The sequence below is a fragment of the Platalea leucorodia genome (assembly GCF_965183815.1).
Source record: "Platalea leucorodia genome assembly, chromosome: 10".
In the NCBI taxonomy this organism is placed as follows: domain Eukaryota; kingdom Metazoa; phylum Chordata; class Aves; order Pelecaniformes; family Threskiornithidae; genus Platalea; species Platalea leucorodia.
In genome coordinates this window covers 9,183,709-9,211,113 of record NC_138832.1, presented here as the reverse complement: position 1 = coordinate 9,211,113, position 27,405 = coordinate 9,183,709, and the positions used below count along the sequence as shown (strand labels likewise).

General features: G+C 49.4%; 1 protein-coding gene across 1 annotated transcript in view; it reads right to left on the bottom strand.

Moving 5' to 3' along the window:
* GPC3 (glypican 3) overlaps positions 1 to 27,405 on the bottom strand; it is a gene marked incomplete at both ends in the record, with an annotated part of 152,178 nt that overhangs the window by 11,945 nt on the left and 112,828 nt on the right. The window contains one exon of the mRNA XM_082323621.1: positions 15,137 to 15,296. Coding sequence (XP_082179747.1) covers positions 15,137 to 15,296 — 160 coding nt within the window. The remainder of the gene's footprint in view (positions 1 to 15,136; positions 15,297 to 27,405) is intronic.

Genomic DNA, 27,405 nt, shown 5'->3' with positions numbered 1-27,405 from the left:
GGTACCGGCCAGTGATGACTTTCACAGACCCCAACCGTGTGGTTTTGCTCTGGAAAGGCAAAGCACAGCGATTGCACGCTGCCCTTCACCCAAGGGTCTCAAAGCACACTGCAGGCATTAATTACGCCCTCTGCTTTGCAGAGATTAATTAAGCACTGAAGCCTCGTGGTTCCCAAGAGCCGAGCGCAAGCCTCCGTTCACTAATAGCTAAAACTGAGCCAAGGTTGCAACGAGGCTTCATGAGCACTGATGGGCGAGCTGGGAAAAGCACCTCTGAGCGCCCCGGGACGCTCTGCAGCAGTGGCCTCCTCCTCCTGGGATGCTTTTAATTCCTCCAGACACGTCCCAGCAAGTCGCCCTGGGAAGGTCTTACTTTGAAAACACTCTTTGTGGCAAGGCATGGAACCCAGAGAGACACCACGGAGCAGGGAGGGCGAGGAGCAGTCCCGTCCCACAGCCATCTTTCAGCACACCTGCTCAGCTGCTATTTCTAAGGACAGCCCAGCAGGTCTCTGATGCTAGCAGGTCATTTTTCGTAATGATGAACTTGCAGTCCTGATAAGACATCCCGTGTCTGTCCACCAAGAAGCAACAGAAGCTCCTCAAATCATCCTCATTGCTTCGATGTGTGCTGCTGGCTGCCGGGCTGCTGTGTCACCCCTCCCTGGGTGGGACAGGCTGCAGAAGACCACCAGGCTGCCTTTTTCTGCCCATCCTCCCAACTCATCCAGCTGCGAGAGACATCCCCAGCAGCTCTGCCAGCAGAGCCATAGGAAGGCACCCTGACATGCACGGGTGCCTTGAGATGCTGCAGAAACCACCCTTGCTGCAGCATTTGCAGAGCTGGCATCCTTCCCTGGGTCAAACCCGATGCATTGCATGGGACCTGTGCAGCCTCGGTCGCTCCAGAGGCCTCCCGTGATGCTCTAGCAAAGCTGCAGGGAGAGGCGGGGGATGAAACCACGATGCTGTGGTCACTTGTCTGGATGACTTTGTGTCTTCTCAGGAGTTGGTCAAGCCATTTGCCCAGGGCACAGGGCAATGATGGATTCAGATGAGCAGCCTGCTGACCCATAAACATCCATTGTCAGTGTTTCTTTAGCAACAAATGCCTAGATGAAATAGGTGACAAGTGCATTAAAAAAATATGATACCTGTGCAGCGGAGAGCTAGAAGGCAAAGGGGGATTGCCAGCCCCTGCAGCTAACAAAAAGTGCTGGCTGTGCTGCAGCTGCAGCCTGGGAAACCCATTAAGACCACATGGGGTGTCAAATTGTATGTAACATGAGTGCCGGGCTTGCAGGCACTATGTGACTGCAGCCCCGCGATGGAGCTGGGCGGGAAGTGGGTCCGAAGAGACCAGAGGCGACAGGAGTTTCTCAGCACATGCCTGCCTTTGCCTCCCAAAACCTGGGAGGAGAGGGTGGATGGGCACAGCCCTGCACAGCCCCCCGAGGAAATGCAGAGACACCACGGGTTTGCACGGCCCCGGAAAGCCTGAGCTGCAGGTCAAGGCAGAGAAAGCATCGCCCAGCCCCAGCTGTGGGATGCAGAGGGGGAGATGCCCAGGTAGGGATCCCTTGGAGAAGGGATCCAGCTTGCTATAAGGGCTGCATCTGTTTGCTTTGCTTTAGGGTTAGTGCAATTGTGCAACCGTGTGGTCCCCCAGTGTAGGTTTCAATGGGATGGAAGTGATTTAGGAACCTCCAGGCAATCCCACACAGCGGTCCCAGTTACCCCATATCCCACATAACAGGAGCTGGTTAAGTATTTTTACAGATAGGTTTCTGCTCCTTAATGTATGCAACTGGTCAGGGTTAGTCTTACTACTATTAGCAACCAAAATCACTCTCAAGCCTCTTGCTTCCCAACACAAGCACAGCAGTTCTTTTTGTTCAACATGTAGAAATACCTCCTTGCTATATCCTTAGTTTTGGATTTTATTTTATCTTTTTGTTGGTACACAGAACCATTTTTCTTTTTTCCACATTTTCTAATGAGTTCTGGCGGTGGGAAGTTGTTTGTAAATCACACAAGCATTTGTTTTACTGGAAACATCTGCTTTAACACATTTGTCTTGAAAAAACATTTTTTTTTAAACAAAGGTATTAAGCTGCAATGTAAATTGGCCACATCTGTTTATGAGTCACTGCAATAGCGCTGCCTCCAATGCACCAGATCACACGGATCTCCAGGGGCCTGATCCAGCAGAAATTGGAAACTTACAGCTCGCTCTGCTCCCTTTTCCGGCACTGCTTTTCCAAGAGTATTGCTGCCTGATTTAATGAATTAAGGCCACTAAATAAGAAAGCCCTATTTAGCATCTGCTAATAGCATTAAGTGTCTGGCCCAGCAGACACTTAAGTATCAACATGATGCTTAAGCTGGTGCCCCACTCCATGCGCACCCCAGGACTGAGTTCAGTGGAATTATTTGTGCGTGGGGGATGCTCGGAGCTTGGGACTCCGGGCTGCACCAGACCTACCTCTGCCCTCGGTGCCGTACCGCCTCTGCTGCCTTCAGCCGCTCAGTGCTGCCACTAAAAACATTCGGAGAAGCAAAATAGAAGGAAAGACATCAGCTGAACCTCCAAGATCAAAACCTGACCCACCAGCTGGTATTCATTCACTGGAAATACAAGGGTCGGCAGATCTTGGGCAGTGGTCTGGGGCCCAGGAGAAACCATTCAGCTTTATTTTCTGGAGTGACTGAAGGAGAGCATCCACCAATGTTTCTGGGTGAAATAAAGCAAATGAGTGGTGGGGAGGGGGCATCAAAAAGGGCAAGAAGATGCCTGGAGAGGGCAGATTCAGGATGCCACAAGAACTACAGGACCCAAATTGCCTCGGACACATGCACATCACCTCACCAGGGCAAAGCTTTTTGACCGCCACCAAAGCCCACAGCCAGGAACGTCCCACCAGAGCCCTGGAGGGGAACGCAGCACCTGCAAAGCCTTTGCTCCCTGCACCCAGCTGCAGCGGCTCCTCGGCACAGCCTGCTCATCCAGGATGAACGCCTCCCCTGAAAGCACCAGGGGTCACGCTGTGACCCCCCCGCACCTGATATCTGCCACTGGCCCCACATTTAGAAAAACTGCTCCATTGGCGAAAGCACCCATGGACGGACCATGCAGCAGCCGCAGGGAAGTGGCCATGCATAGCCACATGTTGGCTATGTGATGCTGGGCACACCTTATAGAATCACGGAATGGTTTGCATTGGAAGGGACCTAGAGATCATCTGGTTCCAACCCCCCTGCCATGGGCAGGGAGACCTTCCACTAGACCAGGTTGCTCAAAGCCCCATCCAACCTGGCCTTGAACACTTCCAGGGATGGGGCATCCACAACTTCTCTGGACAACCTGTTCCAGTGCCTCACCACCCTCGCAGTGAAGAATTTTTTCTTTAATCTGTCATTTTAAAACCGTTACCCCTCGTCCTGTCACTACACTCCCTGATAGAGTCCCTCCCCATCTTTCCTGTAGGCCCCCTTTAAGTACTGGAAGGCCGCTAGAAGGTCTCCTTGGAGCCCTCTCTTCTCCAGGCTGAACAACCCCAACTCTCTCATCCTGTCCTCATACGGGAGGTGCTCCAGCCCCTTGATCATCTTTGTGGCCCTCCTCTGGACCTTGAGCCTCTTTTAGTCTTTGCAAAGGCAGAAATAAAGCTACAAGTGCCAGGAAGGGAAATGGAAGGCGACAGCACATCAGATGCTCCCTGCCAACAGGCGCCGGAGCACACGCGGGGAAGTTTGCCCTTAGAGGGAAGGGGAGAGGAGAGCGTTGCGGGTATAAATGCATTCCTTCACATCCTCTGCGCTTGCCTTAGCAGATGATTTATGTGGACAAGGGAAGAGATATTGCAGGCTGTGTTCTGCGATGACTTTGGGGAGCATACAACTTTTTTTTTATTTATTTACTTTTTACTAGAATGATCTACACAGAACCAGAACAGGACAGGCGAACGTACCGAAGCTGCAGAGCAGCCGGTGGAGAGTTATCAGGGAGGCAGAGGATATTACTCAGACTCTGATAATAACCACCGGCTCCCACCTGCCAACTGCAGCCTGCCGAACACAAAAAAAGTCCAAAAACAGGCTGCAGCAGATGTCTGCCTCCCCATGCAGGAAGCGTCTCCAGTATCCATGGGACACAAGCAACTCCAAAATAGCTTTGAGTCCAACAATTTTACAGAGACTCAAGATACTGAATTAAAACAGGAAGGGGGGGGAAGGGGGGAGAAGAAAAAGGATGTGTATCACATTGCAGTTGTAATTTACATTTTAGAAATCCTGCTGGGACTCCTGTGTTGGACTGAGATGGTAACGGATGCCCTGGCAGTCTGTCCAGCTGCCAAACCCAGTGCAGCCAGCGAGGTCCCACAGCAGCCAGCAGTACCTGCCGCCACAATACATACGTCCCCGCACATCGTGGCACGTAACCACCGAGGGAGCAGCCAGCCAAGGGACGCGGCAGCATCCTGGGCATGCAGCAGGGCACAGGGTCCTCCAGCAGCCAGCAAAGAGTCAGCCCCAAGGCAGTGCTTCGGGCACCGGCTCCCGGCTGCTCGGGGATGGGATACGCAGAAAGGGCCCTCGGAGGAACTAAGGTGTGGGGAAGGAAAGGTGCTGCTGGCAGGCGACGTCCTTGGGCTGGGTTTGCGTTCAAGATCTGCGCTGGGTGCAGACCCAGCCTCCCGCGGGAGGGAAGGGCAGAGCATCGACCCAGGTCCCATGGGAAGCAAAGAGCGAAGGAAAAACAGAAACAGACAGCAAGATGTTGTCAAGAGCCCCAAATACCATTGAAGACATTTTCTGAAACAACAGAAGCTGGTCAAAATGCCAGATTTCCATTCCCACAGAAAACGGGGAATGTGCTACTGCTCCAAAGCAGAACAAAGGCACAATGCAGCCAAATTTTCTGTTTAAAAAAAGAAAAAAAAAAAAAAAAAAAAGAAGGCAAGTTGACATACCACTCCAACAAAGTCCAATCAACTCACTTGGATTTCATTTTTTTTCTGTGGTATAATTAAAAACGTAATCTCAAGCAGACTTTTAGACAAGGAGCCGCTCTGGAATGAAAGCTGACAGCATTACCTTGCAGTATGGGCGAGCAGGCTGCTGCGGCATTTCTCCGCTGCAGGAGCAGAGAAAGATGTTTTAATTTATTTCCAAAACAAAAAAAATCTTATCCAAAAGCCCAGCATGCTTCATTGCATCCCGGTTCCAGCAGACAGGCATCTTCCAACACAAAGTCTTCCCATCAGAAAGCTTCTGACCTGTCCTTAAAACAGTGTGAGGGGAGGTTAAATTTTGGGGTCAAGCTGCTTTTGCCCCAGGTGAGATGCACCATAAGACTCAGAAAAGCTGGCAAGGCCGGCAAACTTCAGAAGCTCTCAGCTGCCTGAAATTTGTTGATATGGAAGGAAGCCATCTGGGCTCTCCTTAGAGCCATGAAAGCCCTGGAAAACCCCAGGGCCAGGGATGGAAGGCGAAGGCAGAGCACAGCCCGCCGGCAGCCACCGCGCAGGATGGAGAACACCTCTCCTCCAGTTCACAGCTCATCCATCCCAGCCACGCGAGGGGTCGGGGATCTGCTGGAGGTCCACCTGGGAATCGGGGGAGCCAGGGCTCGGATGGACACACCTGGTTCAGTTCATGTTACTCCTGGTGTTGGCCCCGGCAGATGTGCGCGCACAGGTCACGGCTAACGCGCAACAGTCGAAGAGCTCCGTCCTGACGGATGATGAATCCCCCATTTCTGGAGCGCACAGAGCAGTGTTGACTCAGTAACCGATCGTGTCCTGGTAATACACCGACTGATGAGTGATTTGCAGCCCAGACCCAACCGCACACTATTTTCACTTGCAAAGCAAGGGGTGGGGAGAAAAGGGAAAGAAATGTGGATTCAAAACAACGAGTCTTGAGAGATTTCTTTGGAGGAGCATCCCTTTCCCTCTTTCCAATGTCTTTTTGGCAAGGACTAAAAAGACAGGCTGCTTTCTGAGCAGCTCTGTGTTTCCTTCTGCTGGAGACCATCAACCACCAGCGCCCAGCTCCAGGATCAGACCTGTGCACAAGTCCAGCATGGTCTGTCCATTGATTTTGAGAGCCTCATCCAGGCAATGCCTTTTCCTCCACCCAGGGTACAACCCATGACTTTCCAGGGAGCATCACTGTTTGTTAAGATCCAGACATCTTCCAGATATTTAACTCGCAGCTTCATTTAGTCAGGCTTGATTAGATCATAGATACATACACTTATATTTATGGAAAGATGTAGAAACTAATTTTCAAGAATGCAATGCTCCCGTCTGCAGCAAGTAAGAACCTGTTGGATCCCGGGTAAGGAGATGGCCGCCGTGTAGGCTCTCACTCAACCGCATCTAAGTAAACACCAGCTCCCCAGAGCCTTCGGTTACTGCCATAATGCGATGCTGCAACTCGCACTGCTAGGTCATCACCACAATATCCTATATAAAAACAAACACATTCGTTCAAATTTGAAGACGGGAACCGAGAGGTCAGGATTTTTAAGGCAGTCTGGAGAATTTCAGCATTTCCCATCTTCTTCCCTTTAGGGCTCAAGAGTTCTGTGAAAGTTGAACCCGAAAGTTGAACCCGAAAGTTGAACCCAAAAGTTTTCCAACAAGTGGTGGCTTCCATGGTCCACCTGAAACATCATCTGTTCTCTCGGACATCTCCCTCAGGGCAAGAAGATGGACAGCAATGCAGCAGCCACAGCTGAGAGCCCAGGACCCTCTCCTAGACCCTTTCAATGAGACAGGGCCACCTGGCCCAATGTTAATTGTGTCTCCAGTTATTCACATAGTTGTATTTCCCCAAGGCGCTTTCTGGGCAGACGCATGTCGAGCTCATCCCAAGCCAAGCTGTGTTTAATAGTCCTTGATGGACCTTAGTTCTGTGAATTTGTCTTCTTGTGACTTTGACTCCACGTACTCTGGGCGTCCCCGCTGCGTGACGTTCCTCCTGTTCAACCCTTGCCGTTGCCCGTAGCCAAATCCCCAGCACCACGGCGGTATGCGCCAAAGGATCCCAGTCCTGCTGACCCCAGTCTTGCATTCAGCTGGTGGCTGTGGTTTCTCAGCACCACAGAGCAGTAGCTCAGCTATAGTACTGTCCCGTGTCTGCTCCCCTTCAGTGGTGCCCAGGCGGTCAAAAACACCTGAAGTATAAGCAGATATGACAAATTGCAGCACGATCCCAAGGACCATGGGCACTCAGCACCCACCCGTCTTCGCTCTGCATCAGGGCTAAAGACAATGCAGTGAGGTACACTGATCCAGCAGTCCACAAGGAAGGAATCTCAGCTGAACCAGCCTATCTTGGACTGCAGAGGAGTGGAAATGCTGCCAGGAGAGAAGGCAGCCCTTCTTCAAGCAGGGTGCATCCCCCATTTTCTGAAACCAGGAGCCACAGCAGCCATGGGGCAAGAGAAGAATGGTCCAGCCCCGTGCCCACAGGACATCTCCAGGATGTTTTGCAGCTGAGCGCCAGCACACCAACATGAGTGCTGGGCACACACATCGGCCGGCACGGCTGGGACACGCTCTGGGGCCGGAGCCCTCTCCTGCAACACCAAGCAGGTCTGTGCCCTACGGCCTCATTTATTACATCCCCATAATCGCTCTTATCAGCTTACCTGCAGTAAGGCATTAGTAAAAGCCAAGCCACTCATGAAAGGGGCACCCTCTCCTATGTGAAAAGTCAATCAACACGTTATATTGTTATCAGGCTCGCAGACAAACCTCTCTTTGTATGACAAACCGCGCAGATATGATGCCCTGACTATCAGTGTAAGGTTATCTTGTCGGTCCATTAGCAAGTAGCACCTGGTCTGCTTATGTCTGAAATATTCCTTTATTGTCATCCCTTAAAAAGAAATCCAGTTAAACTATTTTGTCTCTCTGCAATGAAAAACGGCACAAAAAGAAAAGCAAGTTTCTATACGAGTCGGGAATTGTGTTTCCCAACTTCGGAAGAATTCACGTGTTTTCAGCCACAGAAAAACAGATTCATCATCCTTTAAAGATAAATATGACTATCACTATTGCAACTGGGCAGATTTTTGCATACTTGAAATTGTTTTTATGCGTTCAGTCATGCACAATGCTGCACTCGGTAACAATTTAAAGATACATTAGCTCCCAAATTACACTGTTGAAAAGTATCTCCTTAGACGTTCTGGCATAATAGGAGCCGTTATTCAAACTTATAACCCAAATAAAGGGTAAACCTTTTGCCAGCAGACTGGCATGATAAACATCTGGGATTGATAAGCGATCATAGACTCACAAAGATATTTGTGCATTTGTACAGTGTAAGAGCAGAAGCATCATCTCATCTGACCTTCAGTGTGTCTCCAACCCTTCAACCTCACCCAGTCACCTTATACTGAGCCCAACAACCAGCTTCATCTGTGCTGCTCTGGGCTTCCCAGAGAAGGATTTAGGCCAACATCTGCTCACATTGGGAATGTGATGCCTGTGATTTATGGATATGAGGATATCAGGGATTTGCATGCCCTCCACCGATCCTGCTTTAAAAAAAAAATGGTACATCATTCTTTGCTTTGGGTCTGAAGGGACTGAGGCAGTGGAAGTCAGCTCCTAAAAATACTAGAGACCAATTGCCCAGATGGACTTGGATCTGCAACCTGTAAGCACAACATTGAAAAAGTTAAAAAAAATATAAAAAATTTTTTAAAAATCGAAACCAGAAAAACAGGAGCATGGGATTCATATGTCCAGTAGATTTACTTGCTGATTTCATACATGTTTTTGCATATATGTAGCTTTTCTCAAAGTGCAAACTTATTCTGGTAGATGAATTTCTAGTTCTTCAGTTGCAGACTTACTGTTTCTTTGGAGGAAATCACAGCACAAAAGTTACAAGAACCCTTCAAAATGTATACATTATATACAACATGAGGCCTGGAAGAGTCACGGCAGCACAAACAGCCAGCTGAAGGATGCTATAAGCAAGCTCATCTCTGAAAGCCACCAATAATTTTCCCAGTCTGTCAATAAAAAAATCATTTTTGCTGACGTCAGAAGTGAATTAATGAACTTGTCACTCAATTAGAAATTTAGCTAACTGCTACATGTGACTCCCTCTCCATCTTCTAGCTTGTATTTGGATAGTGACAAAGAATTCTTGACATCCAACCAAATCTTCATTAAAAGGAGAAATTTCAAGAAACACAAACACTTGAAATAGAAAAGCAATAATCAGGCTATTGCACTGTTTTAGTTGGTACGATTCCAGCTCTTCCATCAGGATAATCTAGCTGACATTTGGCCTTGTCATTTTTTTGCCCTGGGACAGGATAAATGTCTTGTAAAACAGTAAGCTTCTGCTATCCTTGCTTCAGTCAAGCATTCAACAGCACCCTCTTTGAAAAAAAAAAAAAAAAAAAAAAGAAAAAAAAGTTGCTGCTACAAAAATTATAGTTAAAAGTCCTAAAGCTTTTAGCAGATAGAAAAAAACAGTGGAAGGATGCTGTGTCAAACCGACACGACTCACCCTGCCGCGTGAGCCGAGGACAGGGCACCTCTGCTGAAGGCTGAGCAGAGCCACGTACAATAAATATTGACATTGTACGCATGATATTTTTCAGTAGGACAATCCAAGCCTGCAGGCTGTACAGCGGGAAGGCACAACAGCCACGTGGCCCTGCGCTGTCAGCAAAATCCACGCAGATGGGGACATTTTCCACCTGCGGAAGGAGTATTTTAAAAGTCAATCAAGTATTTGAAAAATCTGTCTTTCTCAGCAGCCAGATGAACGTCCCAAGACCCAGCACTAAATGGAGCAGAGCGGTATCAGCAGGTACTAGCCGTATCAGCAGGTACTAGCCGCTCAGATACGGGCGCCCTGAAGGCATTTGCGGAGAAGCAATCACCATGATAAAGGATGGGAAGAGATGATCTTGTAAATATTTTAACTACTGTTGGTCTGTCTCCCAGCACAAGCATGGAGTGAGCCCTGGCAGACAACTGAGTGCCCCCAGGTTGGGAGCATCCCCTTTTCCAGCACAAATACCCACTGCTAAGGAAACTTTCCCACAGGAATGGGCTGCAGAAACCAGGACAGCTGCACCCAGAGCAGCCCTGCCTGGCCTCCCGTGCTGCCACACACGGCCACCGCCTCAGCCAGGAAACCTGCCGGTACCCGTTTGCTCCCCAAAATGAACAGCCTTTTGCACCCCAGGAAAAAGCAATTCAGATGCCATAGCAGCAGCAGCATCTCCCGTTCCCTGCCACAGCAGGGGGGTGGAAGGAGCTCGGATTCACGGCACCTCCAGAAACAAACCTGGGAGAAAACGGGGTGATGAGAGGAAGGTTACCAAAGGCTGAGCTGCAGGAACAACATCTCAGCACTGAGACCTCTAAAACGTGGAATGGTTTACTGGGACATTTGGAGGTGTTTAAAAGCAGAATAGGATGAAAGTTGCAACTCACGGGGATTCAGAGCAGCTTCCAAAAACACAGCGCGAGGAAGAAAACAGCGGGGTCCCACTCTGTGCCCACACAGGGCACGGCCACACGAACACGGCAGCCCCTTCGCTCTGGGAAGGTGGCTGCCAGAGACATCACCCGCTCCGCAACGTGCCCGTATTCCCCTTTGGAAGCAACAACGCCTTTGTAACATGTATAGAGGAGTTACCAACAAATGGCTTTTCCACCTGGGAAGAAACCATGCTCAGCCAGCCCAGGTGGCGATGCTCAAGCCTGCAATTTGAAGAGAGCTCTTGAAACAACCCTGCCGAGAGGATAAACCAGTGGCAAAGCAAGACAGAAGCTATTAAAGAGTTACAGATCTGGGTAAATCAAGGGACACTGTGCTGATCCTGACTTTCATCCAGCACCTGGGTATGGCATGGATTGCTGGAAAGCTGCACAGAGGTCCAGCCTGCCCGGCTGGTCCGGCAGCACGTGGCAGCAGCCGGAGCAGCAAACGGGCAGGGTGCAGGAAAACTTGGGGCTTCCCTGGGGGCTCAAACTACAAACTCCCCCTTAGAAAAAACCAAGGGAGAGCAGAGAGGCAAAACTAACTACAGGTTATGCAGCAGGAACAGCCAGGCAGGGGAGCTGTTTTACATACAGAAACTTGCAGAACCATCTTTATATGTCTTTATTGCACACATCTATCCTTACATATCTCATGGGATGAGGCCAACTTCCCTTCCCAGGACAAACTATTTCTACTTAATTCTGCCAAATCCATCTGTTCCCAAGACAACTTTTGTTACTGCCTAACACAGATATTTTGGAAGGGTAAATCTTCCCCTCATCCTCCCACTGCCCCCCCTCCCCGGTTGCTGGATCATTCAGAACATTCCCTGGCTGATGCTCTGGCCACTAAAAGGAATTTTTTCCTCCTGGCAAAGCTTGTGAGATGCCCAGGGGCACAGCATCCCCGCACAGGTGAGCTGGACCACACCACCTTTGCAGAGCCCCCCCGAAAAGTGTCCACCTCCTCTCCCCCAGCGCCTGCTAAAGCCACCCGCCCGGCACAGGAGCTTCTCCAGCACCCATGTTTTATTTTCAGGCTTTCTGGCAACGAGCTCATTGGTTATAGGTGGCATCTCGAGCGAGAACGCCAGAGGTGAGCTAATTAGAGGGTGGCTGGCTGGAGCGGCAGCGAAGCGCCAGCCACCCCGGGCTCTGTTTGCTTTGGGTGCCTGATGTAGGATGCCGATCCCAGCAGTGCGCGAGCACACGTTTGCATCGTACAGCCTGGAAGACATTTGCACTGACTCATAATTTGGGGGAAAATACTGTAATTTATTTGCAGGCATGATTTGCCATTGGTGTGGCATAAATATATGTGTGTGTATGTACACAGCTCTATTTTTAGAGCTGCACGGCCAGGGTGCCGGCTCCACAGTTACTCCGTTGACAAACAAGATGAGCTCTTCTCTGAGCTGGGAGGTTTTCAGCCCTCCCCCTTATCGTAAACATTATCTGCTTTCAAAATCCTTAATGTGTTACAGATGTGACAAACAATAAAAGACCTATCATAAAAAAAAAGCCTGCCATCTCCATGTTTCCCACTGGGGCAACATAATAATGAATTTATTAGCATATAGCGCTCACCAACATATGTTTATAGTCATTCACAAACTTTTGACTTGACAGTTTACAAGTATGTTTAAATCATTAAAGTTTAAGTTGACTGTCCAGTTATTACAGGCTCATTATAAATAGGAAACAAAGGTTACATTTTATACAACAGGCGATAAATCAAAACTAGTCTGTATTTGAGACTGACTTTTTTTTTTTTTTTTTTTTTCCTTTTACTCTTTTCTTGTCTCCATGTTTTCAAGACCTTCTGAGGGGACATCTCGGTGAGGCCAGTACCGAGCTGCTGTTTGCAGTTAGCTGGCAGGACCAGCGGCACCCACGCCAGCGAGCAGGAGAAACTCCGACTGCATCCAAGAGATGCAAAGACCTCGGAGGTGGCAAACTCTGCCAATGTTTTCACTCAACTGCTGGCCAAACCCAGCGCCAGTCCCAGGCACCCATCCCTCCTCCTCCCCAAGGCATTGCCAAGTCCACCTGCAAGGCTTGGGAAACCCTTCGTAAGGGAGGAGTTCTCCACTGCCATCACGAGGCCAAGGAAATTTCCTCCTAAGCTGAACAAAGCCTCTAAGAAAAGGAAAGCAAAGCACCCAAGCTGCGTTCCCCAACTGCGAACCCCTGGGAGTCGGCAGAGGCACTCAAACACCCTCCTAAAGGGGTTTTTGGGTTTGACCACTGCGCTGCGACACAGACCCCCCCCAGGCATCCAGCCGCATTCCTGCCTTTACACTGCAGAGCATCCAGCATGGGATAAAACCAGGGAGTCAGTAACTCAACCCCAGCCACTCCCAGTCCTTTCTGCCTCTATTACAGGGTAACCACCTTGGGAAGGAGAGAGATAAAGCCACACTAAATGCAAAAGTTCATTTTGTAAACTATTTCCAGATTTCAAAGCCTGGCATCATTTCAAATCGGCATGCTAACCTAAAATTTAGAATTTGCGGAAAGGGGAGGGGAGAATGTGGAATGGTTTCTGGTCCCTTTTATTTCGTGCTATGTACATGTGATATGATATGATGGAAAAAAATTAATTGAAAAATACCCTTTCAAAGTAAAAAGAAATATCATTCTCAAAAATGTTGAAAGTGAGTATTTCCACACCATCAGCAACTTTTCCTGGGCTTGTTTCCAACATAAAACTTGAACAGAGTCACAGTTCATATCCAATACCAACCAAATAGGATTCTGTCACTGGCAGATCAGCTTTGCCTTTCTGTTCTAAAGCAAAACACAAAAAAAGAGCATTATGGCACAGGCAAGTGAGGAAGAACCACAAAGTCTCCCTGGCCACCGCGATGGCACAGCTCGTGTCCTCCGAGGCCAGTCGGTGCCTAAAAGCCGTGTTGGCCAAACCTCACACACTCAGCAACCTGGAAGACCTAACCTGCCAGGAACACCATGCCCCAAAGCCACTGCTGCTTTAAAGTTAATATTTACCCATCCTGCAGCAAAGGCAGCAGCAAACACCCTCCAGAAGAGCAGCACAGGGAGGACGAGTCCTCTTTTCCTATTACATGTTCATGTACCGCAGTGACAAGAGAGATCTAAATTGCTAGACAGGCAGGTTGTCGGGAAGATCAATACAGTAATTAAACTAGCCTAGAGGGACAGAAAAAGGCAGAGAGGATTATAAACCCGGCTTCAGAGATCACTGATGATATTATGGGGAAGGCTATAAGAGGAAATTAGAAACACATTAAAAATAGCATTAAGGTGTGACACAAAGATCACGGAAAATGAAACACGTATCTCTGCTCTTGACTCAGGACGATGAGGATCACCTGTATTTCCTTAACGTACACTTTGATATTTAGTTCTCACATGAAATAAAGTACATTTTATCCTTCTCCGAATTTTATATTTCTCTTTCAGACCTGGATTGGAGGACTTAAAAAGCCTTTTCTTTCCCTTACCCAATATTTGAATATATGTATTTTATGTATTTTACATAATGTGTCAATAATCTTTGATATGAAACTGGCATTTAATATTTCAGCTCTCACTTCATTAAGGATATTTTAATTATCCCAGACCAATGGAAGGGAATTTATAAACATCTGTGCTTCGTTTAAGAGCCCAAATTTGCCTCTTAAACTTCAAAGCTGTAAAGCTGATTTTATCCAGGTTCAGTTGTCTGGTCTCTCAAAGAGCACTGCGCAGCACTGGAACGAGCAGTAATTGGGCCAGGCCTCCAGCCTGCAGACCTACGTCCAGTGGACACCGCTCATCCACGACGGACGTGGCCTCAAACAGCCTGGTCTTGCTCGTGCGAGCAAAACTGATGATGCTGCCGAGCTCCACGGAGCCAGGAGGAGGATGACAGTGGACAGTGGGTTGGGGAGAAGGCACACGCCAACAGCGCGTGTGACTACCCAAGTCACAAACCGGTCCTTCGCTTTCTCCTCCCGATGACTGACCACGAACTACCTTATTAATTATGTAGCCTCAAAACAGCAGGAGGGCCTCGTGGCCATTTTCAAAGCAACCAAAGACATGACTCATACTGGCAAGCAATGCAGTTTTAGGCTCCTGAGTACCTAAATCACTTCTGCAAAATGAGCCTGAGTTATTTGTAAAAAATTACCATGGGTTTCTAAACCCTAGATCAGAAATAACCATAATTTGCTGCAGTCAAATGATCTTTACCAACTTTCTGATCTCCTCCAGAAAGCAGAAAAGCTCGTCTCTACCCTCATGAGCATGGGCAGCAGTGAGAAAGAGAGAGAAGGGTGACTCTGGGACCTCCAGCAGGTTTGCAACCTGTCTCAAACCCTCTCCTATGAGCTGCCCTTAACACACCCCTGCAAAACCGACCTGGAAAAGCAGCGGCATTACTTCTCCAGCTGCTGTCCCTGCTGGCACCGAGGCCAGCCTGCACGATGCTAGGCATCAACAGCCTCTGGGCCATGGCCATGGAGAGCATCGGTGGTGCCTGCAGCAAGTGACCCTGAGCAGACCCCAGAGAGCACCATCACAAACACCCACGACCCCGAGAGGGGCAGCCGCTGCGGGACCACCGTCCCCATCACCTGCTAAGAACCGGAGCTGGTTCCTCACTCGCAGCTCTCCATCCCCGGAGCCTCCACCGCAGTCATCTTCATCATCGCAGTCTCCGCTCTCCCCCTCCTCCTCCTCCTCCGGGGTTTTGCCTGGAGCTTTTCGGCGGGGCAAAGCCATCCCTTTGAGAAGCTGAAAGACACAAGGTGCCACAGTCATACAACGGCTTCCCTCCTACCTCTACATCCCACGCTTGCAAGGGGATGTGGTGACAAGAGGGGGACAGGGCTCAGCGGAGCCAGGACGGTGGGACAGGACCCCATCGCGCTCCTCATGCCAAAGCACTGACGAGCTCAGGTTCATTGTGGACAAAGCTGCACACAAAACCTCAATGGAAGAAACAAAAGGAGAAGGAAAAACCACACTGAGTAACTCTGCCCTTTGGCTTCTCCCCAGCGAGCATCGCATGAGCTGGAGCACGTCTACCAGCCCTGCAAGACCCCAGTGCCGCCCGAGCTCGGGGGTCGGCTACAAAACACGTGTCCAGAGTTAGGCCAGATGGGGCAAAATCCAGCAGCAATAGGAAACTCTGTTCAGGGATTCTCACTGCTTTCAGGGACTATCTCCCATCTGAGACGTGACACGTGTGAAAGGAAATGACAGATCTCTCGGGTCCTTATGGCACCCCACAAAAATAACCTAAAAATCTCATTCCTCACTCTTGAATTGCAGAGGATGCAGAGCTGAAGTTTTTGGGGTAGCCAAGCGACACAAGGAAAGGATCTTTTAAAGGATGTTTTAAAGCAGAGTTCTAACTAATGGTGACAGGCTGCACACCCCTGAGACAGCAATTCGGGTACCTCCCGGAGCACGGGGTCAGGACTGCTTTCCAAGCACGGGTGGGAGCTCCCCACGCTGCCCATTCGCAACGCAGATGGACTAAACACATTTTAAGCTATTGGCTTCTTCTTTCCGCTGACTTTTCTGATTTTGCTATTGCTGAAAGCAGCCAGCTATTTCATCATAAACCCAGATCCACTTTGAAAAAGTGTGAGTCAGCCAGTTAATATATGCTGAAAATTTCTATCACTACCACTCTGCTGTTAAAAGCCTTCTTGAATTTAATCTCGGCACTAAAAAAAAAAAAATGAAAAGGATAAGAAACAGAGAAGATATTGCAAAATGGGAGCTTTCTGCATACTTCAGAGGTTTAGTTAGTTCCATCTATTGCAGCAATATGCGTGCCTTTCAAGGCATTTTTTAATATCTGGAATCTAGGTTATATTTTTAAACTATTAAGCTAGCCTTAGAAAACAGTTTCTAAAATATTTAGCTGCTGAAGTTTATACAGCCTGGGAGGAATGCTTTTGGCATCTGGCTCACTCTGTCCATGGCAATGTCCACATACCTTAGTGTTTATATTAGAGGAGCATAACGTAATGAAAAACAAATGGCTCGACATGAGACCCCTTCGGGTTCCCTGGCTGCATCAAACAACGCAGCAAACCTCTCCTTGGCACGTGCAAAAGTCCAGCCGGCGTGACAGCCCTGCCGGTCCCACATCCATGGTCGGAAGCGAAATGCAGCTCATTTTCCTGAAGCTCGGGGGATGCTTGTCCGGGGCCTTCAACAGGCTTTGGCTCAGACCGGTTAAGTTCACTCTTCAGGAATTTTATTCACACATTTACAGGCCTTTCCCACAATACCAGGTAACCACAAAACAACAACAAACAAAAAACAAACAAAAAAAAAGGCAAAAGCAGCGCTGGGGGTAGCATGGGGAAGACCTCGCACAGGAACCGAACGTGCCGACCGCTCAAGCCTTTACACCATCACTGGCATTTCTCTCCTCCAAACGAAGCCCAGAGCTAACAGCAGTCCTCAGCACAGAGTACATCAGCTCGAGGTGGAACGAGGGTCTCCCACGCACCGCAGCTAATCACAACACGCACCAGTTCGAACCCATTGCCCCAGTGCACCATTGCTAAAAAACCAAGCCCATCGTGGTGGAAGGGGACCGCGACCGCTCAGCGGCGGGACGCTCACTCCTCTGCATCCAAGGCACGGAGCACGCCAGCCGGGACCCCACCGCGTGGCTCAGCGGCACAACTTTCATTACTTACCCGAAACAGCAGAGGAACTTTCTGGCGGAGAGAATTAAGCTTTGGGATATTTTCAGATTTAATAAGCTCAGCACGGGGGGGAATCAGGATTTTTCAATTGTGTGTTTTCAAACTTTAAAATTATTGAGCATTTCTTGTATTACTACTTTTTTCTTGGCACGCCATAAATTAGCAGCTTAATTTCTTCGCCTTTGTAGTCACAATAAAATGGGAACTTTCTGAGAAATGCCACGTGGGCCCCGACTTCGGATCGAGTGAATGTGACATCCCTGCACCACACTGCTCTTTGCTTTCCCAGGACAAAAGCTCCATCCTCGGCCACGTGCTCCCCAGCTGCGGAGAGCCACGGGGAGGTTCAGTGAGTCAAATTTTGCAGCTGGCTGCGGGAGAAACGAAGCCCGCGACACAAAACCTACTGGCACTGTTAGCGGGAGACCTTGTGCGGGGTGGAAATCCCACCCTGCTCTGTTGGTGCACGCAGACCCGGGAACGCTGTCGGACGCCTCGGTTTTGGCCAGCGCAGCGGCCACAGTCCCGCTCGTCAGCCATGACACAACCTCCCCGGTGGTCTGCACGCTTTATGAAATTGTATTTGGCGGACTGAACATAGATTCTCCATCCTTAAATAGCAAGCAGAGTACCCTAACATTACAGTTTATTCATGTCCTGTGGTTTAAGGCCTATGGTAAGAGGCAGAAAAATACACAGTCTGGTGATCACTAAAGTAGTATGTAACAGTGAGATAGCTTTAACTTAATCACCATTCATCCAGCTGTAAGAGTTTACAGTCGTATCTACTCTTCTGTGCTAAACCATCATGGCAAAAATATACTATAATGTACCCGATGTAAACAAGGGCACTAATTGTGGGAGCCTGTGCGCACGCATGCGTCTCCGAGGTGTCTGCAGGGCATTCGGCTCCCATCTGCACAACCACCGTGGCAAGAAACTCGTGGCCTTTGCTCCTGACTACAAGCTCCACAGGCTCAGATACGCATCAGTTTTATTTCCCATCTCATGCCTTTTATTTCGTGACCCTCCGGATGGGTAGGGCGGGCAGTGCCGTGGTACCTCCACTGCCGTGTCAGATGCAGAATCATCGCCATGAAGAATGCCGGGCAGCCCCAGCTGGCCTCCATATACATTTTTGTTCCTTGGCTTGTTCTGTGGTCTCCCTACAGCTTAAAAAACAAACCAGATGGGAACGGTGCACCAAGCGTTTCTGCAAGGAAAGCTCCCCAGGGCATCCCAGCGTGATTTACACAATTCATAACCATACAGTGACCAGACAAAAACAGATGCAGCAACGCAGGGTAATGACTCAGCTGGATTTGGACGGGCCACTGTATGTTGAAATCTTCATAACTCCTCATTCTTTACAACCACTGTACTCAGAGCTCACCATCCCACCAGCCCACTGAGCCACCTGGTCTTGTTTTTCCCATTTTAACACAAACAGTGAGAGCTGCAACATACTTTTTATCATTAATCTCCCGTCTCTGAAAAGAAATCAGCATTGTATTCCTTGGACCGTAGTTTAATAGCTGTTTTCTCCTTTTGGAAACTGCGCCCACGGTGTTGCAAATATCAATTTGAGCAACACCCAAAATCGTGCCCACAAATTCAGATAAAATATCGGCAGTGAGCTACAAGCACTGTGCTCCTTTAGGGCAGAAATCATCCCTTTCAACATACTTCAAGAATATGTGAAGTAAAGAGAACAGCCAAACAGATTATTAAGGGGAACAGAAGACTTTTAGAAAAATATTTAATTTCTTCATGAGTTTAGGGGAGAAGTCTGATTGATATTTGTAATCTTTTGGTGGACAGAGCTGTCATTTAATTTAGCCTGCATGACTGAAAGAATTTAATAAAAGTGTTCCATAGAGTTTTGCTGAAATTCTTTGCATGTTTGTAGTAAGCCTCTGGAATACGATCAAACCTAAAAAGCTGGAGAGGACGGAGACTGAACTTGCAGCTAAAATAATATTCAGGATTGTAATATACGCTTAATAATCAAGTATTCACATCCAGCAGAAAAAGTGCCTTAGTTCAGAAACTCCTCTGGATCCCCAGCTGTGTGTCCAGGTGCTGCTTGGCATCATGAAGGGGAGCCTGGGAACTGGAGCCAGCAGCGAAAACCAGACCCTGGCTCTGCTGGAAACCTCTCAAAACTCAACCAAACCCACCAACTCAGGCCTGTCTGCAAAACTTGGGATGCCTTCCTTTGGTAAGAAAGAGTTTTGGAGGACCAAAGGTGTTATTTCCCCTTGCATCGCACAAGCCGCCTGCTCTGGCCATGCACTTTCAGGTACCCAACACAGATGCCACTGTAATTCCCACACAACTCCCAAGATTCCTGACAGGTCAGGTTTTTCTATTTTAAATTCCAGCCTGCTGAAAACATTGTTTTTGGGGGAGAAAAACTAGATCTTATGGCAAATCCTGACCTGGAAATCTGCAATACTGAATAATTTATGGTTGGCTTTTAAATCAGGGCAGCATCATGGGAAACGTGCAGATTTTCACACGATACTGTTCCCTGTTAACAGCTCATTACAATGTACAGAAGTATATTCCCATTATGAAATACAGCTGGGGTTGTTTTGCTTACGAAGGTCATTATCTGATCACAAGCAAGAATTGGGGAAAGGAACCCATTTTAAAAGGCTGAAGTTGTGGACTTTTTGAAAACTCATGTGTTTTGAATTTTGTGGCCTGATCATACACAAGCATGCAACAGGAGAATCGATTCTCTCCACTTCCTCTGCTTATTAGCCCTGGAAATAGCATGGAAAAAATTATCTTTTATTAGCAAATACTTTCTTTATTATTTAACCAACCCTCATCATGAGATTTGCTGGTGCACTCCCCTCCACTTTCCTACTTCCCAGCTCCGTTCAGTTTATCTTTTCTGTGGACAGAGGCCTTGGTGGCACAGGACCATGCGCAACCAGAAACTCAAGGCAACATCAACAGCATCATCTTCGCCTGCCTCTTTCCAAGCTCTAGAGAGCTTTCTCTCTCTTGGGTGGCAACAAAATGCAATGCGTATTACAGAAAAACTCAATGTTCCCTGGCACCAAGCACCAAATGCCATTTAAAAATAAGGATATTTAAAACCTTAAAAATATCTTAAATACCAGGATCTGTACTTCTGTCTTGCAAGAGAGAGCGCATGTGCATGCACACACAGGCGGGCATCGCTGCCCTTCCCACCACAACATTAGCCCACGGACCGAAGAGCCCATTTTGGCAGGAGGACACCCAAATTGTGGTTTCCTTATGGCCCTTCCAGTTGGATGCACCTTGGCAGTGCAGACGTGGCAGAGAAGAGACCTGTTCCTAATTGTACTCCTATTTCAAGCTCAGCACAAGGAGCGATCGCTAATCAAATGTTAATAAAGTGGAAGCAGGCTTTGGAGCTGGAAAAGTCATTTTCAGTGCTTGGAAAAACAACAAGTTAGGCACGTCAGCTGTTTTATCAGCTGCTCTAAAAGCAAATTCTGCACTTCCCCATGCTGCCTGCTTCGAGGCATTGCAGGTTTTGTACCACTGAAGCCGTACTCGGCAGACCAAGCCCCAGGCAGCACCTCCTGCCTGCTCTGGGCAGGGTGGGCAAGGGACGGCCCTGGGACGCCCTCCCCATGCACTGCTCTTGGGGCTCCACACCAGCCTGTGGCAACGTGCGCCAAAAGGGGTGAACTGCAGCTCTGAGTTTATACTGTGACTCTTCAGCCATAAAAATGTTTTAGTCTTTACTTCTAGCACTGAAAATACCATCTCCTGGAACAGGAAAAATCCCTACTATGCATCACCCAGGGTCTACTGGCACAGCAGGACCCCCTTTACTGCCTTCATGGGCTCCAGAGGAGATGCTCTCAGCTGTCAGTAAATCAGTTTTCCTGGTCGCTCTCCTGATAGCACGAAGAAGCTGGTGACAGCAGTGAATTATTGGCCAAAGGGTGGCCCTACTTTATGGATCGTCAGCTTAATTCCAGATTAGCTATCAAAACTGGCAACATCCCTATGGGTGAAGGAAGACAGATAAAGACCCTAAGTGCTGGCAGTAATTAAAATGAGTCCACGCTGGACAGTAAATCTCTTTCAGCAGCAGAAGGGACTGCCAAGCCGTTATGAATTGCTCTGGTTTGGTGACGGTAGGCTGATGCCCAGGACAGGATGCTCCCGCGGATGCGGGGGTTAAGCCCTCGCTGGCACCACGGCAGGCAGAGGGACTGGCTCCTGCCTGCTGTCCCCCAGGCAGCGGAGGTGTCACTTCCCCGACCCGAACAAATGCTCATTCATCACAGGGCACATGCGAAAAAGAGATTACTCAGGCTTTACGGTCAGCTCATTCACCTTATATCCAGTTCCTTCCCCTTCCACCCCACAGCTATTTATGCCTTGTTTTTGTGTGGCTGTAGGAAGGAACAGGACGGTGTGGGTGCCAAGCAAGGCTGCGGGGTCCAGCCCAGCCTCCTGGGGACCTGAGCAGTCCCCGTCTGCTTCTGGCTCGTCCCCTGAGCCCCGCATCAATGCCAACACTGCAGAAATGCTGCTTTTCTCTTTGTGAGCTGCCACAGCTCCTTCTCCTTTGCATTTCTGAGACCAATCATCGGTCCTTCAGCATCCCTTCCTACACACCGCCATCCACCTCCATCAAACACAGATATCCCTCAAACTCCAAAAAACCCATCATTAAACCCATCATTGAACATGCGATTGGACCAAGCAGTAGATGATGCCTTCAGCACCTTGCTGGAGTCTGCCTGGACCTTTTCCTGCCAGGATGGGACAGACTCCTACAAGCTATTGCTTCTCTAGAAGTGATGCAGGAATGCAGCTGGTTACTGCAAACACCCCCTTCCAGCTCTTCTTCGCTCTGCCTGGGCTGACCTGCTTCATTTCCTCAGTCCCAGTTTCTGCCACAGGGCCCATAACTGTCCAGATCTGGTGCTAGTCATGCCAGAGCATCTCCTGAGGACGTCTGGTGCACAGCCCAGGAAACCTGTCCCTTGATAAAAGGGAGCAGAATGCCACATTAATCCTGTGGGTGCGCTTCTAAACCTGCATCAGGGAAAGGGCTGGTATTTCAAGACCACTTGGGCTTTCAGACTGCCTGGAAGAACGAAACAAGGAAAGAAAGTCACCAAGAGAGCTGTTCCCACCAGGCACGTAACAACCCATGCCTGTGGAGGGTGGAAAAGGCATTGCAAAGATGCTCCCTTCCTTGCTACCTGCAAGGGCTGTCTGCCTCAACCCTTTCCCACACTGTTTCTTCACTGGCATCGTATCCCTGCTCCTTCTCCCCACAAAGTTTCTCAGTCTCCTACCAGCAGCCCCAGCTGCCTTCCTCTTTCCTTTCCACCCGCTCTGCATCACTAGACAGGAGAACCTGGACCAATTTCTCCACCTGTCAAGCAGCCACCCCTCGGGGGGTTGGCAGCTGAGTGAAGGAGGGGTGTGGGAGCCTACATGGGCCAGGACCCATCACTGCTATTATCCATATTTTCCATATTTTGTTTAGTTATGTTGGAGCAGAACCCCACTTTGTCATCCAAACACCGCTCAGGAAGGCCCAAAGCACACGTCACCAGAAGATAAAACATGAGACAACAAGCAAAACAGGAGCACGAGGAACAAGAAGACAACATGGGTAGAGGTGGAGCAATCAACCACCTCATCACCATCACGTCCTTCAGGCACCTGAGCAGGGACGGCCTGGAAGGAAGGTGCCCTAGATGCAAGAGCATCTAGGAGGACACGTAGGTATCATATCCCCTTGAGCCATCTGCTAAAAAAGCCCCATGTTTCTGTAGAGGGGGACCAGGGTGCCCAAGGCAGGGCATGCAGCAGCAAGTGGGTCCCTGCAGCCCCCTTGCTGCCCAGCTCAACTCAGCCCACGTCAGAGCGGCTGGGAGATTTCCTCTTGGCTCAGGCTCTGGCAGATGTGGCTGCTCTCCGGCTGTCAGCGACGTCTGCCGGGGCTGCCTGCGAGACAAACATCTCGTCCTTGGCACCAGGTAGGAAACAGCGAGCCGAGAGCTGCGCCAGAAGGATTTTTTTCCCTCCTTCTGCCACACAAATGCGAGACAAATCTCTGTCCCAGCCACTTCCCTTTTCCCCTAAAAGCTCCCAGCGGAAAGGGACTTCTCAAATCATGTATTTTTGTGCACAATGTTGTCCTGTACAGAGGTTTCTGCCAGAACACCAGCCTCTCTCCCCCTGGCTGCACCCTGCCCTCCCGGGGGCTGCTCTTCCTAGCTTTACTTTTGCATTCACTTCACCCCAAGGCACTGGAAGCCGAAAAAGCAACTGCAAGCAGCTCTGCTGAATGTCCCCACCTCCACAGAGCTGTCACAGGGGACTGAACAACTGCCTCATAAGCCAGTTACCTCCCATCAGACAAGAAAATCCCAGTGCAGGGCTAATTACCAAGCCATTGATTTCAGCAGAGACTTAAATCAGGCAGGAGGAGAACACCATGGCAAACACCCCCCCAAAGCCGTTAGCTAGGGAGGAGCGAGCAGCCAGTCTGCCCTCCCTGGGGACCCACTGGCCACCGTGCCGGGGCAGGTTGTGCCTAGCTGAGCCCTGGATGTGCTCCTTGGGAGCTGGGGGGTCAGTGCCCTCCAGCATCCCGTGGCCACCTCGGCCACCCGACAGCCACCTCTCCGTCCTCTGTGGGGAGGAGCACAGGGAGACGGGAGCAGGGTCCGCAGGCAGGACGGGGCTGGTGGTGCTGGGGAAGGCGCCCAGCTGGAGCGGGGAGCCCAGAGCCCCAGGCCCTGCTGCCACAAGTATTTATGCACTTCACATTAAACAGGCATTCGACTGAGACAAACCAGACCAGAAGTAATCCCAGGAATGGGGGTCTCTCCAGCCTTCGTGGTCCCTAATTAATGGCTGAGGGCTGAGCAGGCTCCTGGGCAAGGTCACAGCTCTCCTCTGCATTCAGAGCGTGGCTGCCACTTGCTAAAACCCAAAGGGGAGAAAATTTAACTTCATAGACACAGCTTTTCCCGTGTCAATATTAGCACCTGCCTCTTAGGATGGGTCCACAAACAGGATAAGGAAACATTCAGGCTCCAGCACGGGTGCTGCTGATACACTGGGGTGCAACTCATCACCAATACTGAATGCATCCAACAAAAACAGACCCTGCAAGGCTCAGGCCTCCAGAGCTGCAGGCAAGAGAAACCCTGCCCGGGGTGATTCTCCCCCACAGATGCAAAGCCACCAGCTGAGCAGCTGAAGCAACTCAGCGTTTAAATTAGGTTCAAAGCCGGTGACTTTATACCCTCCCCCAGCGAGACCCAACACTCGCAGAGGAAGCCCTGAAACGCACCTACACGAGTCTCACCCTCAGCATTTAGGAGCATATGTGCTGCACGGAAAGGTCAGTAAACTCCTTTGCCACTGGCAGGCGGGAGGCATTCGAGGGGTCCTGCCAAAAATAAGAAGTAGCTTCCTGCCCATCACGATACGTCTTGACAGCTCAGACACCCATCCTCAGCCAGCTGCCTCCCAGCTCCCCATGCTCCACAAGACAGCAACTTCTTCCATGTGTCCTCAGAAAGGCCAGCCAAGCACATTTTCATCTTTTAAATATCATTCCCTCACAATACAATCGAGCAAGGCCATAGGCAATAAATATCGCTGCAACCTAAACTTCCCTGTTTGCTCTCAGAGTTTTATGTGCTGCAAGGGCCATCTCTCACAGCGCGTGCTCCAACAGCAAGAGCACTAAAATACAAGCCAGCCTTTGCAGTTAGTTACATGTCAAAACCAAGCTAAGAAGTTTAACGAGCAACAGCATTAACCGAGAGAGTCCTCCTGAGCCGTGAGGGTTATTTACACCTGCCCCAGTGCAGACAGGTCAAGGCAGTCTCACTGACTGGGGAGAGGGTTTGCCAGCACAGAGATCTGCCTAATTACAAACATCTGCTTCATCAGCAGGTGTAACAAAAGGACCGAGATTACAAATTATTCATTACCTAAAACGTACAAAACCTTTTGCACTTTCTGACAGCAGCACAGCTTGGATGAAAGCCGCAGCGGTCTGTGCTGGCCACTGCCTCCATGGAGGTGGGAAAGAGCATCAGGAGAGGTCCCAGGAGCAGCCTTAGCTTCTTACCAAGCCAAGCCAGTGCTTTAAAAAAGGGACCCCCCTTTCCCAGAAAAGGATTGCTGGGTGGGGTGTAGGTCCAATGCCTCTTCTAACTTCAGGCCAGGAAAGCTCTGGTGACATTTGCTGCAAGAATGAAGCTCTTGAGACCAGAAGATGAACTGCCTCAGCCGGCTAACATCTTTCTGCGCGCAGTAGTAAGACACTGCCCTTTCCATTGAAGGGATGCCAAACCAGTGAGTGCTTTCAGTTCCTTCAATGCAAGTTACATGCAAATCCACAGTGGGTTGGATCTGGAAGGACTCCTTCACTACCCATCCACGGCTGGTGTCACGGGCCAGATACACGTTAGTGCCTCTGGGAGAAAAAAAATGCCATAAATGCGTCTTGTTCCCACTGCAGAGTGGTTTGGTGAAGTGGCAGAATTGCACTAGGGAAATCCACAGCTCTGACCTTCCCGGCGCATGGAGCAGCTAGGGACGGAGCAGGGATCTTACAGGAATCCCATCCCGGCTCACGGCAACACCGCCTGCACACCACGCGGCAGCTGGGCACAACGCTCCCGAAGCAAAGCCCGGGATGCAGAGCAGCCTTCCCGCCGGAGCTGGCCATCCTTGCCCGCAGCGGGTCTGACAGCGCTGCTTCTTCCTCCCTTCCCCTGAAAACATCATCGCTAAGCGGTTACACAATGTCAGGCTGGAATAAAAAGTAACATTATTGTTAACGAGGCTTTTTCTTTGGAACAAAATCAATCAGATTTGTTCTGCGGCCAAGAAGACCGTAGGTTACCTTCCAGGCCTGCTCTGGACGATGAAGATTAGCTCCCTGAATGCCAGTCCCCTCTCAGTCTGGACCACACTTTAAAAACCTTGACATTAAGTCAAATTTTGTAGAAAAACACATCAATGAGAAACCTACCAATCATCACCGATAACACCTGCGAGGGCTGCGTGCTTTGTAACTGGGGCCACTGGGGAAGACACCTACCTCAGACATCTACTGATTAAATTACCAGCCTGAGTCACAGCACAAGGCAACACTCAATACAATTAACGAGGCCCAGAATAACTGTAATTAACTGTTAATTTGGTATGAACGGCTCCACTTACACCATGTTTTGCTGCACAAGGATTCCTCCAGGTTTGTTTCCTCCACAACAGGATAAACTCCAGTGCTGGTACAGGATATCTGGTGTTTGTTTTAAAGCCTGCTGTGCATCAGCTGCATGTTTTGGACACAAAAGCAAATGAATCCCCTTTAAAGGTATTTTTTTTCCAGCTGATTTCCACAGCATTGTTTGGAGGCTGGTCCCTGCAGGACACACCTGAGGCACATGCCTCCCCGACAGAGCTGAAGCCACAGGGGCAAAGTTGAATCCCTTCTCATACATAAGACCACAGCAAGCAGGGAATTTCAGGGAAGGAGAGCGATAAAATGCTATTTATGTTACCCAAAGGTTATGAACACCAAACAATAAACTAGCATGGAGACCAGCCAAAACTGCCATCCATCCACGCTCAGCCCCAGCAGCTTCCCAGTCTTGCTGAGAAAAGCAAGGAGCCAGATCCACCCCCCAGGAAAGCTTTGCTGCTGCTCCTATAGTCTCAACATCTATTCTGATAATAGGTAAGTGGTGAAACACGATGGATGAATAAAGCAATCCCTGGAAAGGCAAGTGGGATTAGCAAAAAGGAAGCACAGGCGAGACGTTCTTTTTTCACAACTCCAAGTTTCGGTGTCACTGAGCAGTACCAGAAATGTGCCTATTTACCACCCTTTCCTTACTGAAAATGGAAAATATCTCACATTCCACAGCAAATGTAACTGCACAAGCAGTAAAAGTGTGGGGCTTAACGGCACAGCCCTTACGCTCCTGTCTTGTGCAAGACCACAGGAAAAAAAGGCGAGAAACTTCAGCAAACACAGCCCAGATTACGTGCCTGTTTAGAAACACACGTGCAAACACACCGAGTCCAATTAATCTCAAGCTGTTAAAGAAAACCCATTTCGGCTGACCTGCGGGTACAGCGTTCCCACAACAAACCCG